At 48.1% G+C, this 16,286-nt stretch overlaps 1 protein-coding gene across 4 annotated transcripts in view; it reads right to left on the minus strand.

Moving 5' to 3' along the window:
* TECTA (tectorin alpha) overlaps positions 1–16,286 on the minus strand; it is a 78,964-nt gene that overhangs the window by 47,673 nt on the left and 15,005 nt on the right. For all 4 annotated transcript variants that reach the window (XM_027081995.1, XM_027081996.1, XM_027081999.1 and 1 more), the window contains 5 exons: positions 15,656–15,943; positions 11,732–11,869; positions 11,221–11,386; positions 7,176–7,588; positions 1,316–1,886 (listed from right to left, as the gene is read on the minus strand). In XM_027081995.1, the coding sequence (XP_026937796.1) occupies positions 1,316–1,886; positions 7,176–7,588; positions 11,221–11,386; positions 11,732–11,869; positions 15,656–15,943 (1,576 nt within the window). The remainder of the gene's footprint in view (positions 1–1,315; positions 1,887–7,175; positions 7,589–11,220; positions 11,387–11,731; positions 11,870–15,655; positions 15,944–16,286) is intronic.

Consider the following 16,286-nt stretch of genomic DNA (forward strand, 5'->3'; position numbering starts at 1 on the left):
CTTCTGAAGGCCCTTCTTGCCTTGGAAAGCTTCGATTCTTATTTTAAGAACATCTGAATCTGGTTTGAGTCTGGTTGACCCCAACAGGCGGAGACTCAAGAGCCTGGTAGACGAGTTCTCTGATTTAAATACAATTCATCCCACTAAAATGAGAGACAGGGAGAGGAACGTGGAGGGTAGGATAGTAGTACCACTAGAAAAAAAATAACCATTATAGGCAAAAAATTAGGTAATTGGATGCCCTTGGATTGCACAAGGGTCAAAGAGAAGTCATATTCAATCTCAACTTCAATCAGGGTATGGATACTCCAGGCATGATAGAGGCTGGCCAGTCCACACACACAAAAACATTTAAATATACTGTCTTTTAGTAGTTTGATCAATTCTCTAAGAATTGATTCTGATACATATTGATTTATATGAATCCAACCTATACAGATAGGAAAAAATTGCCCTCTGGCCTTGGAACTGAAAGAAACTTTTAAATCTCACCTCTGTAGCACTCTCAAATGCACGGATAATAATTTTCGGTTTACTCATATGGAGAAAACCAAGGACCAGAAAAGAAACAAAATTCCAAGAAGCAATTTGGTTTTTCGTTTGCCCGTTTTTAACATTTACATAACTAGGAAAAGTGAGAGAGATGTAAGTTGTATAGAAGGAAGACATAAGATAGCTAAATTGTTCCAAACGCTCAATCCGAAAGTGTAATTCCGAGGGGACAGCTGGATTTCCCACACTTTGGGCGCTTTTTTCCTCACCACCCGGCATTTTAGAACAAGGCCTCTTTCCGGGTCTGCTACCTGCCCTGTCTCCTGCCCCTTTTGGACCAGCTGAAATGCTCTAGAGCAGGAGTCACAGAACCTGAAGGTAGAGAGGAAACATCCAAGGACAAAAATGCCATGGGTTCCATCTGGGAGGTGCATTCTTCTCCCAAAGGCTGCTCTTGATTCCCCAGGCCAGTGTCCACATGTCCCCAACAGCTGTGGGGACAGCCACCTCCAGCTCAGAAACGGCCCCCTCCCTGCTCAACTCTGCCCGGGCCACCCCTGCTAAGGGCCCTCTTCCGGCCACGCATTCCGTGTCTCCTGCACGGATGCCCATCAGTGGTTTCTTGTTTTCTGGCCACAGTAGTGGGTGAGGAGAAAGGTCAAGATGCTTTTACAGTTCGTTCTTTATCATTTGCTCTATTTCAACCTCACCCTGACTCTCGGGCAATGTGTCTTAACAGGGAGCTCTCCGAGGAGCCCTGAAACCCTCTCCCGGCCCCCCCTGCACAGGCGTGGCCTTCCGTGTGGACAGGATGCCAGCTTACCACACCCAGTCTGGATTCGCCAGTCTCCGATCGGAATGCCCTGGGCTTGGCACACGAGGGCGTAGGCCTGGATGGCCTGACACAGGAGTGTCCCGTTGTCCCTCACGCTGCACAGGTCATACACGCAGCTGTGCACGAAGGCCATGGGGTCCACGACAGTGCCACACTCCCACAGGGGGCCGTCGGTCTTGTTGAGGAAGCCGCAGTAGTCGGGGCCAAAGTAGAGGGCTTCGGTGGCCGTGTCACACTGGGTGCAATTATCCACGCAGCCCGAGTCACACTTCCAGTCGGCGTGGTAGACCCGCCAGCTCTCTCCCAGGTCTAGGATTGACATGGCTGGCCTGCCGTCGGGGCGCAGGAAGTCATCCAGAGGGTTTTTGTTGTAGTTCCCACAAAGCCCGCAAGTGGAGTTGATGTAGGAGCCTGGGACGGAGATGGAGGCGTAGTGCTGGCCGTCAAACGTCACTAAGAGCCCAAAATCCGTTTCCACGGCAGTAGACATGCCACTCTGGTAGACTTTCACCGCCCCCAAGTCTAAGGTGACGGGCAAAGAAGCCACTAGGTCATTAACCTGCCAACAACAGCAATAGTAAAAAGGCAGGTGAGCAGGGGCCAGGGCAGTGGGTCCAGCTGAGGTCAGGAAAGGGGGGAGGGATGGAGCGACTCAGCGCCACAGAGAGAGTGGCCCCCAAAAGGCTCGGGTGCCAGCGGGCTTGCCTCCCAGGAAGGCAGAGGCCCCAGAACCTTTGAGAGCAGGCCGGTGTTTGAATTGTGACAGACGTGCATTGCTTAGTGCCACTCCAAACCCCTCTGGGGACCAGGTGCTTGTCAACACTTCCTGGCTGGCTCTTGGGCCAGCTTCACGTCTTTTCTTGAAAGACTAGTTACCTGGCTTTTCCCCCTTTCTCCTCTAAATCCATTCTTTAAGTCTCAGCTTAAGGCACATACTTTCCATGACCCCCTCGCTGCCCTTAGCACCCCAACCCCTCCTCCCAGCTGGAAGGTGCTCTATAAACTGTCCCCACCATCGAGTTTTGAGGCTGCCCTGGTGTTATTCTCTGAGTGTTTCACCCTGTCACTTCCTGATACCAGGCCTATGTCATACCATCGTTCAACACAACAAATTTGAACACCTACTGGGTACCAAGCACGATGTTAGGTGCTGAGAAATAAAGAATAAAAAAAGTAATTGTCTCTGCCCGTTATGAGGTCTGGGTCTACTGAGGAAGAGGGACACAAATTGATATTTATGACATACAGTTTTAAATATGCGTTCATAGGTGATGCAGTGATGCAGTGGGAGAACGGTACCTGACCACTGATCCAGCCTGGGGACGGGGGGTCATATAGGCTTTTTAGGAGCAGTTAAGTCTGACCTGGGTCTTTAGAGGTAAAACAGAAGCAGCCAAAGGAAGAGTAGGGGGCAGAGAATTCCAGGACAAGTGAATAAAATCACGTGGTTAGAAGTAGCTGCATGAGAATAGGGACAGTCATGGGGTGTCACTGTACTGCAGAGGGAAGGGAACGGGCGGCTGGAGAGGGAGTTGGACACAGGCAGAGTCCATTCATTCAGTAGATGTCAACTCAGCCCTTTCTGTGTGTCAAGCTCTGTTCTAAGAGTTGGGGATTAGCAATGAGTGAAATGGACGAAAATCCCTGCCTCTTGGAACTGTCTATTCCTCTTCAGGAGACCAACAGCAAACAAAACCAATATATAAAATACATAACAGCATCAGAAAAGTGTTCTGCTGGAAAATAAAGCTGGGAATGTGGATACAAAGTGCTAGGGAAGAGGGTTTCTAATTTTAGACAGGAGGGTCGAGGAAGACCCCACGGGGAAGGGGATATTTGAGATGAGGAAGAAGCCTTGCAGTTATCTGGGGCGAGAGTGGCTTACGCAGAGGGGACGGCCAGGCCCTGGGGTGGAGCGTGCTGGGCGCTGGGTTCCAGGCCCTGGGGTGGAGCGTGCTGGGTTCGCACGGGCCAGTGTGGCCGGAGCGGAGAGCCAGGAGCAGGCAGTGGTCGGGGAGGGCAGAGAGATAAGAGCAGCCACAACAGGCACGGCCTTGTCAGCCATTGTAGAGACTTTGGCTGTGACTCTGAGGGAAGCCGAGAGCGAAGAGAGCGCCCAGAGCAAAAGATCGACATGATCTGACTTCCGTCTTGGAAGAATTGCTCTGAATTCTGTGTTGGGAACAGATCTTGGAGGGCCTTTGAAGCATGTTTTTAAGAGAAGACAAAACGCCACAAACACAAAAACAACAACTTGGATTTCTCTTCTGTAGGAAGAGCTCCAAAAAGTTTTAAGTAAGAGAATGATGTGGTCGGACTTGTGTTTAAAAAAGTCCACTCTGGCCGGTACGAAGGGTATATTGAAGTAGGTGGAGATTAGAAACAGAGAAATCAGGCGGGCAACTGGTGCTGGAGGCCAGGGCTGATGAGGGCGAGGCCTGACCTGCACCTGGACGTGGAGGAGGGACAGCTCGTGGTGGACACTCCACAGGGCCTGGGGCTTTTTGCTGGGGGGAGTGAGAAATGGGGGAAGAATCAAAAGTGAGTCCCACAGGAATGAAGACGAACACGTAGAGAATGAGTCCCACAGGAATGAAGACGAACACGTAGAGAATGGACTTGAGGACATGGGGAGGGGGAAGGGTAAGCTGGGACGACGTGAGAGAGTGGCATGGACATATATACACTACCACATGTAAAATAGATGGCTAGTGGGAAGCAGCCGCATAGCACCGGGAGATCAGCTGGGTGCTTTGTGACCCCCTAGAGGGGTGGGATAGGGAGGGTGGGAGGGAGACGCAAGAGGGAGGAGATATGGGGATATATGTATATGTATAACTGATTCACTTTGTTATAAAGCAGAAACTAACACACCATTGTAAAGCAATTATACTCCAATAAAGATGTTAAAAAAAAAAAAAAGAGTGAGTCCCACGTGTAAGTGGCTTGATAAGCCTGCAACAGAGAGTTAGTTTTCTTCTTTTTCACCCCTAACGTGCCTGGCATCTCTAGACATCACTTTTGAGGGCTGGAATGGATAGTTAGTCCTAGAACAGCCCTGGTGGGTTGACTGTAAGTGCATGTCCAGGCTGCCCTGCACCTGTACTGATTTCTGGTACACAGAAAGATCAAGGGTCTTTAGTGCCACCATTGCTGCAACTCTCTGCGTTGTCTAGGAAGTGAGACAATAGACTGTCCAAGCATCGCTCCCAAGGTTTACCACAGCTAATGGCATGTGCAATTCTCTGTCCCTAGAAATTAGTATGACTTATGGGGGAAGGGAACAAAAAAACAGGCTTGAGATGTAAGCCATCCTATGAGAGCAGGAAGTAGAAAAAAAAAAACACCCAGGGGTTGATTGATTTATCCTTATCTCCCAGGTAGCAAGTTAGCCAACAAGGATGAGAAAAGCCACACTCTGAGGAAGGTCAGCCAGCGAGGGCGCTGGGTGATTGTGGTGTATCGCTCTATGCTGAGATGTAGGAAGTGAAATCTGCAAGGCGGTATAATCCTAAATGCCAAACACCTCCCTCGCTGAATGCCCTCCTCTCCTCTCACTCAGCCCCTGCTAACAAAGGACAGTGGTTGTGCTTCAGAGCAGAAGCCACAGGGTGCGGCGGGGGGGCGGGGGGGACTGTCTCTGGATGTCACAACCATCCCCCTGCTGCATCCGATCTCATCCCACGCACACTGCCTGTGTCCCTACGCTGCCCATCGGCGTTGCCCAGATTGTCCCTTCTTTTTCGACATAAGTGGTCATTTCTCCCCCTTTCTTTCTCATGCATGTCTCAGTTTTATCTGGGGGAGAAAGATGAAAACTGGTAAGTATTAGTTAGAAGGAGCCATTTACTGTATACGGATGTTAGCTGGCTTTCTTGGGCCCCTGTTAGCATACACAATCCTAAATTGTTTACTTTGTCACTTGAGAACATTTCAAAGGGGGAACATGCATATTCAGAGCCCAGTTCCTAATCCCAGCATATGGAGAAAGGCAACCTGTTCGTTAAGATCTGTTTGCAAGGCCCCGCCCTGCGTGTCTGAAAGTTGGCAAATCAGGCTCCTTCTTGCCTCCCACCCCCTCTTGCCTGTCCCCACTTCACCCCGGGTGGGGTCTCTGCCATCATGGAGGCACCCTCCCCAGCAGGGCAGGTGTATTCAGAGACGCTCGGAAGCCATTTGGCAAAAGGAAAAGGGACCCATTGTTTGCTTGCAGTTGGAATCACATAACCTTTTCTTTCTGAAACATTTACATTCACGTCCACATCTCCCTGTCGCTACAGAAAATTGAGGAATCCATGCCCTACGCTGGGACGATGGAAGAGAGCCACGCAAAATTAGCAGAGCTGCTGGGCCTGAAAGCAAGGGGCTGGTGTCCCTTTCCTTCTAAAAAGAGTCTGACTGTGAAGGGAAAAGAATTTTAATCAAAATGGAAAATAGGAATACAGCATGAAGCTTTCTTTTCCAACTTCAGATATTGTACACATCATCCCCACAAGACAAGGAAGTAGGGGAGAGCTAGCAAACATTTTTCTAGCTGGAAATGTTAGCATCTATCCACAAGGACAAGTGTGGTGCTCAACAGCACAACAGAAATTTAAAAGGGAAAAACCCCAAACTTCTGCAGCCGAATTCTTACCTCTGATTTGATTTACAGAGCTGTCTCTAGGGAGACTAACCAAACACCAAGCAAATTGGCATTTTAACCACTGTAATAGCCCACTTTTCTAATTACGGCACTGATACGCTGCACAGACCTAGGAAGGGCAGAGCCAGAAAAAGTGGAATTAGTTCCTTGGTGCTGCCTTTTGTTGGACACGCTGCATCAATTAAAACTACAACACGTTTTTGAAAAAAGAAAGACCTCCCTACACTGGCATCAGTTCTGGTTTGTAATCTCTGTGATGACCTCCATGCTTGGGGATTAAGGACAGCATGGGGTTGCAGCAATCAACCCCTCGCGGTCCTGGTTATTATTGCTTGAATAAATACATGGCTGCCCTGAGGTCTCCATTAACATCATGAAACTTGGGGCCTCCACAGATTGAGTAATTGCTACTGGCTTTTTGTTCTCCCTCTTTTGTCAATGCCCCAGCCTGAAATCCAGGTAGACAGGGACAGGAGTCATTTGCATATGCTAAACGAACCACAGAGATCTGTGTGCTCTCCCATTCCAAGCAGGAGTGGGGGATTCTGTTAAAGGGGTAAAGCTTTCAGGGGAACTTTCCACCCAGGTTTCACTAAAGAAGTCACCGAGCCCACTCCAGCTGCCTGGACAGGCAGTGCCCATGGATATACCAATCAGTTTGGACGTTTGGACGTTTCTCTGAGAATGAAGCCACAGCTCTAGGGTAAACAGGATGGGGGATGTGAGGATTGTTAATCAAAAGCTGTAGTGAATTACGGGTTTGTACTTTGTGTTTACACTGTCTCCAGGGCATGGCCACGTGGCTACCATTGTTGCAAGCCAGGTTCATGAGAAACAATTTACTTCTGTTCCCAGTTATGTCTGAGCTTGGATGTGTGTGTGTGTGTGTGTGTGTGTGTGTGTGTGCGCGTGTGCGTGTGCGTGTGTGTGTGTGTGTGTGTGTGTGTGTGTGTCAACTAAGCAGTTAAATGTACTTTAAGATAAACAGCAGATAGACATGTCAAAGAGAAAGCCTAGGTTAGCTCTTGTACAAACAAAATTTAGCCTAGTAAAGAATGTTACAAGATATTTGCATGGTTCTTTACAAATATCCATGCATCTTTTTGGTACAAAGAGCAAAAGCAGTAGGTCTGGGAAAGTCTTCCCCAGGCTGAAGCACCTCCAGCTTCTCCGTCTCCCCATGAAGGACGGAGAGGGTCTCACCTTGACTTTTCCATAGCTTCCTTTGGGGATGAGAATCTTGTAGCCATTCACCTCCACCGAGAGCTCCTTCACCCAGGAGACGGCTGAGCCCCCCCGGTGCTCGTTCTTTGCCTCCACGCTGAAGAAGGGGAGGCTGGAAGTATGCAAACACTGTCGGGCCAACAGGTAGGCACAGGAACCTTGGAAGTGGAAGAGGAAGCCATCGAACGTGTGATAGTGCGGCTCCCCAAACACCACGCATGTGCTGGTCTCCACCGGGCTGCAGTAGAAGAATTTGCCTTTGGGTTCGCACACCTCGTAGGGGCTGCAGGAGACCTCCTGGCAGTAGATCTCGTTGTTGAAATCCAGACAGCGGCACTTGATGGTGCAGTTCAGGTCATCCCAGAACACCTCCCCTCGCCGAAGGAACTGTCCTGGGGAATAAGGACAGTAGAACTAACATTTATTGAGCATTTACCTTCTGTGCTGGGCATCGGGCTAAAGGCTTTACTTGCCTTATACCGTTTAATCCTCAAAAGAACCCGATTAGTATGAAGTGTTGCCCTCACTTGTCAAGTGAGGAAACTGAGGCTTAAGAGAAGTTAGGTAATTCATCCAAGTCACGCAGCAACTCAACTGCGAAGCCAGGATTCCAAGCCAAGTCCGTCTGAATCCAATCTAAGCTCTTGACATTATTGTCACCACCACTGGTGAGCACACTTTCATTCAAGGAAAGACACATTGTCTCACTCCATGGGATACACCAGGACACACAGCAGTCCTTGCCTTCCTTTCGGCGATAAGAGGAAGGGTATTCCGAAAGAAGGCCCTCCCCCACCCCCCGGGTAACTCGGCAACACTGTCGGTTCATTTGCTAACGTGATCATTCATTCACTCATCCACTCATTCAACAAACAGCTGCTGGGGGCTCAGTATGTGCCAGAAAAGAATCAGGAGTCAGACCCACAAATTTAAATCCCAGGCCTCCTGGGATGATTCTGGAACGGGCTGACCCCTGGCTTCCCACATTTCCGGGCTCATAAATCCTACAGACACTGTTTAGGCAGAACTTACACCTACACCAGTCGTCTTCTCCCCTCACCCTAGGCCCGGTCTAAGTCCAGCACTCCTCTCTCTTTATCCCCTGGACAGAACTTCTTGACAGAATCTACGTCAGGAGGAGAGTGAGATGGGGAGGGGAATGGTCCTAAGGGATGTTCTAATGTTTAAAATACTTCTATTGCCTTGGTAGGCTTTCAGTCTTTAAAACCATTTCTCTAAATGAATGATTTCCCTCACCAAAAATCTTGAAATCTACCAGTTCTTCATATCAACCTTCAGTTGACACGGGAGCATCTCTGGGCTGGGGGCTATGACCTAATCCTTGGTTGGGGGTCGGGGTCAAGAGAACTGGGCGATGGTCACAAATCTGCAATCGATTGCCAAGACTACTGACTGAACGTCCGCCTGTCTTAATGTTCTGACCCACAGAATGTGGACAAGGTTATTTTCTCATCCCTGCCTCCTGGGGAACAGAGATGCTATAAAAAGTTGGCACAGGTCAATAAGGTAGAAGTATTTGTACATTGAGATTGTCTGAAAAGGAAAGTATCAAAGATACAACATTAAGAATTGTAAACAATATCATACACCAGGAGTAACTATAGTTTGAAACCGTAGTTTGAAAAGGTTTCTCAAATTTTTATAAAACTGAAGACCTAATGCAGAGCACAAAGCTGCCAGGTGAGCCCAGGCAGAAGCCATGGCAGTTGGACAGTCCTTTCAATATCTGTCTAACAGGAACAATTATGTCTCAACGGGCAGTTATGTTTCATATGGCCCCTGAATGGGATAATAGATGTATTCACAGTCCCAGTAGGTCAGATGCATCAGCCCTGAAAACAGGCCCCTCCGACCTCAATGCTTTTTGGCACTCACCCAGGCTGCATATATTCTAACAGCCTCCACTCGGTATGATTTCCAGTCTCTGCTTTCTCAGGCTTCCAATAAATGAGGGGGAAATGTCTTTGAACAGAGGAGGTTTGGACCAAAAGGTAGACTCTCTGAGATAATTTTGTTTGCAAAATGATGATATAATAAACCAGCTCTATGCAACACTTTCCCTGTTATCGCCCAGGCCAAATCCCCATCTCATTAGATTGATGTATGTCCAGTGGCACATTAAAATGCACAGCAGCCTGTATGAGGAGATTGAATTTGTCCTGTATATGAAACCCAAAGCCATAACTCAGGAGGGAAAGAATGAAGTCAAAGTGAGGACTTTGTACACTGCTGGCATCTGACCAACCCCACAGCTCTGAAAGCCAGTGTTTTCCATTATCACAGCATTTCATTCCCGGGACTCAAGGAGAGGCTGTCACCTGGCACTTAGGTAGCACGGCCACAGCCAGTCAGCTCCATGACACTTGGACAAAGGCGAGAGGCGTTGGGTAGGTCCCTAGCTCAGGCCATAAAAGCGAGAGAGATAACGGGGCATTGGTTTGGTATCTTCATAGACGTTAGATGATGTGTTTACACTCTGTAAGGGAGGAGAGTGCAATCTCTGAAATCCTGGTGACCTTTGGAGCTAGATTCTTTTCTGTCCAGTTTAATACTGGCTTAGCTCTAAACATTTATTTGCTCTTCCGAACATGGAGGACTTTACAGAGTCCACAGAGGCAAAGATGCCCAGGCAGGCCATCTTCACAAATGACCTTTCCTCAGAGCAAAAGCAGAGGTTTGATAAGTGTGACCACAGCGCAGGGGATGGGGGCAGAGGGTGTGGGCATTTCAGATCAGGTGAATATGGCTCTTCTGATTATTACACAAATCAAAGCCCTCAGGGGTGCCGAGACTCAGAGGTCACCTGGCCATGCTCTCAATGGAAGGAGGGCAAGAGACCTGAAATTTTCATCCCAACCCATAACTTTCTTAGGAATCTGGAAGCATTTTCCCCGGGGTCATCTTCTGTGCTTACACAGTACCCTGCACTCATATCTCTCATAATAGGTCTTACATTGTATCATCACTGTTTCTGTGCTGTCTTCTCTACCATGGTAGGGTCATGGGGGTCCAGAGCAAGCACCATCTTCACCAACCTAAGAGATTGGCTAAGCACATTTGGAAAGATGCAGTGGCTGGAAGGCTAAGTGGATGGATGGGTAGATGGGTAGATGGGTGGGTAGGTGAGTGGGTGAGTGGACGGGTAGATAAACGCACAGACAGATGCATAGATGATTGACTAATTCTAGTTGCTATAGCCTCCACTCCTAGAGGCAGAAATATGCCCAGAAATCCTGTTTTCTGAATACTTTTAGACATATAAGAAGCAGGAATCTATAAACCATGGTGTCCCTGTGAGAGTCCTGGGCTGTTTTGTACATCCGAAGGGGTTTTGACATTTCAGAGGAGGCTCCAAACTTTGGATGCCAATGTAAAGGAAACCCGTGGAGGTTCACCTACAGCTTGTTCACACAGACCTAAAGCCGGCTTTGATTCTCCCTAAATTCCTGCATGTTTTGCTGCTGCTTGGAGGATTTTAGGAGAAGCTACCCTAAAGACTATGACACGTTTTTTCCTTTCTTTCTAATCATACTAGGAGGTACTGATTTTCTCTCGTACAGACTTGGTGATGCTTCAAGCTCACCCACTCCCATGGATCTACAAAGTGCAGGTGGTAGAGCAGGAGCAAAGATGAGAAGGAAAATTTAAAGGGGGACATGGCAACAACAACGACAACAAAAATAATGTTAAACAGGAGGGCTCTCTTCTGTCCCTCTGGCTGCGGAATCATTCGAGAGCCTCGTCCACTGTGCAGTAGTTCCCAATGGGGAGCTGTGTTCATACCCCAGGCAAAGACTTCAGAAACTGCGGTATGGCCAGCGCAGGGTTTCAGCTCCTGGAGCGATGAACGTGCATGCAAAAATTACCTTGATCTCCATTACCCAGAGGAGAGACTTCAAAGGGTAAAGCATCAGCCAGGAGTCCCCCCTACCATGGCTTAAAAGCCTGCCTATCTCAACGAAACAAACCCTGCTTTGCCTCAGAGAAGAGGAAATGCCTTTACCTCTGGAGGTGCAGCCATTGGCTGGGTCAATTTCCTTCCCATCAACTTTAAATGCCCAGCGACCTGGAACATTGACGTTTGTGGTCTCTTGGATATTCACAATATCAGGGGTTCTTGACCCCGGAAGGCTGAAGTAATTGGTGATGTTTCCACCATTAAATCCTGCCTAGAGCACAAAAGGAAGAGCAGGCTTTTGAGCACACACATCATCCCCTAACCCCCCCCCCACCTTGGTTTACTTGCCCACCATCTTGTTTTCAGCACACCTGAAATCAAGAGACCCCTTTTCCTGGAGTCTCTGGGGCCACCATTTCAGGTGATAATGGCCCGCTAGTTCATGCCACACCCGGATCCAGGTATCAAAGATGGGCAAGACTAGTCCCTCAGTCCACCTGCAGGACCAGACACGCTTCTCCAGTTCAAAGCAGGATTTCCCCCAGATGCTAAGAGCGTAAGAAGAGAGTGCAGTGCTTCAGAAACACATAGGAGGATGAGCCAGAGAACCACCTACCTGGGCCATCACTCCCCCAAGACCCGTCAGGGGATCACCGCCGCTCGCCGTCCCAGTGGTCCAGTTGATTTCGTAATAATTGAAGAGCGTGAAGGTATAGGTGCCGTCAGACACCAGGACGGCCTGGAAGGTGTTCACCTGCAGGATGCGAATGGGTGGGTGAGCTCAGGACTCACATCCCCAGGAGCTCCTCTCCCCAGTAGCAGCTCCCTTTACCCTGCCCCCTCCCCACTCAAGCAGCTCAGAGCTGCTCCGACCCCAGCCTCTGTGCTCTGCCTTCTCTCCAAATATGTTCTCACCTCCAGGGGGAAAAGCAAGACATGTGGGGCTGTGCATCCAGAAAAGAAATTGCCTGAGAATAACCTAGAGGCTGACTCAGCATCCCTCTTACATCTCTGACTGGCACCAGATAGGAAAGTCAGCGGCCCGACTCAGCATGTGATAATACGTGGGCACCTATAGATGGCAGCATGAGAATAAACTATAGGAACTAGTCAAGCCAGGGAGAGGGCTGTGAGCACCTGTTCCCAGAGCAGGTGGGGTAGGGCGTGGGGGTGGGGAGGGAGAGGGCAGAGCACGCAAATGCCAGTCGGTGGGACTCCAGTGGTGGCATGGGCCCTGCTCTCTCGCTTCCTGGAACACACCGCTAATCTTGGTGAGATGTCTCCCCCTCTTTTAAATGCAGGTTGGAAAGTGATCCGTTGCGGAGCACAGGCTCCGGACGCGCAGGCTCAGCGGCCATGGCCCACGGGCCCAGACGCTCCGCGGCATGTGGGATCCTCCCGGATCGGGGCACGCACCCGCGTCCCCTGAATCGGCAGGCGGACTCTCAACCACTGCGCCACCAGGGAAGCCCCTGGAAATTGATTTTTAAAAAGCACTTGGTGGGGAGAAATTGCTCCTCTAATGGAGCATTTATGCATCACTTTATATCTGCAAAATTCTCCACCTCCATCTGTACCTCAACCAATGCTAAGACAGGCAATTTTTTGGCCCATTCCCATCATAGGAGCTAAGAAAACTGAGGGCTCAAGGGAAATGAATTGCTGGAAGTTCCACAATGACCCAGCAACAGAAAACAGAATTGGAGCCAGAGCTCCCAGTCTGATCTCTTCGTGCACTGTCATTACACACGGTCTTAATTTTCAACTTTTTAGGACGGAGATGTTATATACATTCAGATCAGTCTTGCAAACAGTTTCCAGAAAAAAGCTGTAGCAAACTCTGTCCTTTACTATTTCCCTTTGCTAATCCCTACCCGCTGATGCATGTTTTCAGGAAATTCAAGTAAAAAACAGAGTTAAAAGGAGAGGCTGCTTCGACCTTTTCCATTCAAACCTAGCATTTTCCCAGCTGCCCGATACCGTCCTGGTTAACATTCTGTCAGATGCAGAGGAAGACCCACATCCTTATCCTGTGTAATCAAACTGGGGTAGAGGATCTTGGAAGCCCCAAATCTCCCATCCTAGACAGTCCCAGGGAGGGAGAAAAGGTGCAAGTAAAGAAAAGCCCTTTTTGTACACGAGAACTTTCTCCTCAAGCTCCGTGCTTGCCACAGCTGATGGCGTTTATGATAGAGCCGCCCAGGTTTATGCCTCCATTCTCTGGCCCCGTTCAACAAAAGGGCAAAGTGGGACACAGAGAGGAGCGAGCAGTCACCTATATGGCCGCTGTGGGGTCAGATTCAAGAGAAAGGCATAAAGTCAACGTCACACAAGGACCAAAGCTAAACCCTCCTTCAGACCAGGATGCTCCTTCCGGATGTGAATTCCTTCTCCTGAAATAAAGTTGGAAATATCTTTGGTCCAAGCAGGTCTTGAACGCAACCCATGTCTGATCCCAGAAGTCACCTTAAAACCAGCCAGCCATCCTAAGAACGCTCCAGAAGCTGGCTCGCCCTCATGCACCTTCTCCCTCACTCTCACCCCCCCCCCCCCACAGGTAACTCTTCAACACGGGTTGTAAGACTCCTCTGCATCTGTTCTTGTAAAACCATGTTTTTAATTCTTGAAAAGCCCTTTTATACTTCAGAGGCCTTCTAACGCTACCTGGAGGGGGCAGCTGAGGAAAGAGTTCAGGATTCAGAGTTAGGAGACTGGGTTTGCACCCTGCTCTGCCGCATATGAGGTTCAAATCCCTTTTCTTGACACTTGGGCAAGTTACTTAACTTCTCTAGGCCTATCCCCTCACCTTTAAAGTGGACGGCAAACTTCCTTGGGAACATTCTTGTGAGTGCTAAATGATTTGCAAAGATAGCCTGTCACAGCCCTGGGTTCACAGTCAGCCTCAATAAATATTAGTTTTCCTTCCTTAAAGTAAACACATCCTCTTGACTTTCTACTGGGCTTCTGCTTCTAAAAGATCTCTCATGCCCAGTGTTTACTTGGCTTGTTGATACGTGTTCCTCTAAAGAAGGGGGGGCCTAGGATAGTGGGAGATGGAAGAGGGGCCGATTCTGAAGACAGGGCTGGAGGGACACTCCTGCAGCTCTGGAGGATGTTTATCATCTTTTTCTCCAAGGAGCTCAAAGCACTTAGATGTTACCTCATTCATCCTCATTGAAAGAGTCCTCGCCTAGTCCATAAATTTACGCCCAAGTACAAACCAGGAAGTATCTGAATTATCTTGCCATTTTTACTGCCAATGGAAGTTTTTTTTGAAAAACTGGTGGTCAGCATTTGATGGGCATTTCTTCTCTTTATTTTTCTCCCTCTGATACTAAAATTTATCGATCGCTGGCATCCTGCATCCTAAAGCTGTAAGGTATGAGGCTCAAGGACATAAAACGTCACCCGAGGAGTCGTTAGCAATCCATAACATGACAGGGGGAAATTTTTGCTTCTTTAGAGGTTATTTCTAGCCAGTGCATCCACTGTTTAAACTTTTATCTTTCTGTTCTCCAGAACCTCTTAGTGATAAAGTGCTTTGCGATGCTCTGGTCAGAAGGTGCAGAGAGGCAGGGTGCTCACGGCAGGGCAGCTACGAAATGCAAGCCCAGCACTTTTCCAACTCTGCCTCTAACTCAGTAGTTTCTGTTTCACCCTGAAACAACTGACTCATCGCCAGGGAAATCGGAAAACAGATGGGATTGGAAATAATCCTAAGAAAGCGGAGGGAAGATGTCTGAGTATCTTTGCTTACTGGAAATTATACATTGAAGACGCATCTGCTGCTTCAAAAAAACTCCATTGCCAAAGTCATCCACACAAACGGCAGGCTTTCCTGAAAATTATGTTCTGTCCCTTTCTGTAGAAAGTTGATTATCTCTATAATAATGCCAGTGATAATCTTTCTTATCTGACTGTTATCTGATTGCCCATTTAGGATTTCTGAGCAGATGCTGAAACTTTATTCATGAAACACTTCAACTGCCCAATCCAATTACCATCAAATATGAATAATTCTAGCCCTGGTCACAATTTTAAAAAAGGTCATAACATAATAAAATGAGCCAGATCATTTGGCTCCAAACTGGCACCCTAGTTTCCTTTTCCTATCAGGTTTTGTGAAAAAAGAAGAAAAGGAAATTAGCTGATGGAGAGAGGCATTTGGGCCTCTGGTAAGGAAAAGGGACCTTTGGGTTCCTGGTGGGTCCCTAATCGTATGGGGTCTCAGTGTCTCAATCACTCTCCTGCAAAATAGGAATGCTACCTACTGCAAGAAACTTGTGGAGGGCTTCTTTTTAGACATTTGTAATGGTTCATGATAGAGATGACACATCTTCTGAAATATTACAGCTGACTGGACTGGTTAGGTGTGATAGCTCCCTCTGTTTCCTGGAAAGTGGGTGGCAAGACTCCTCAGTGTAACTCAAGGAAACTGACATTCTTCAGCTCTAACAATTAGACTCCTTCACAGTAGTGAAGATGGACAAGAATTAGATGTCAGAATACGAAGTGGAAAAGGGAAAATTTGAATGATTACAGGTGTGGTGCTGCTTCCTCCATAAAACGTTACTTCGTCCCAGGTCACAATGAAAACCCAAGTGGCAGAGAAGGTTGCCATGTCTTTGAAGTACTTCCTGATGTCCTTGGTGGCTCTTTTCAAGATGACAGGGTCCGTGGTCTCTCTGTAATAGATCTCGCCTCGAATCCCATTGTGTACATCTGCCCAAAATGGAGCAATGAAGGCCCTCCCATCCGTCAGGGGAAAAGATTCGGGCGTGAACTGGCTCACCAGCACGTTGAATGAAACAACTCCGTTGTTATTGACCTACAAAAATAAAAGAGGTTTTGCACAGTGGATCTGAGACCGTGACAATTTCAGAGTTATAAACCAAGACAGATGCTCGCCTAATCATATGAATGGAAATGACTTTTAAACTACTGAATCAGAACCCCCAAACAGCAGCTTCCATTGCTCAACTAGGAGGTTCATTTGCTTCCAGACAAACTCATTGGTTTCCTTTCACTTTCAATTTGTAGCCAGCTGCATTTCTTATTAATAATCAGCCTCATTTTCATGTTCTCTATCCTGTCTTTATTTATACTTATCAAATGCTACTGGATTGTGTGTGTGTGTGTGTGTGTGTGTGTGTGTGTGTGTGTGTGTGTGT

This window comes from Aethalodelphis obliquidens, unplaced genomic scaffold (genome assembly GCF_003676395.1).
Source record: "Aethalodelphis obliquidens isolate GAN/ISIS:26980383/991018 unplaced genomic scaffold, ASM367639v1 scaffold46, whole genome shotgun sequence".
Taxonomy (NCBI): domain Eukaryota; kingdom Metazoa; phylum Chordata; class Mammalia; order Artiodactyla; family Delphinidae; genus Aethalodelphis; species Aethalodelphis obliquidens.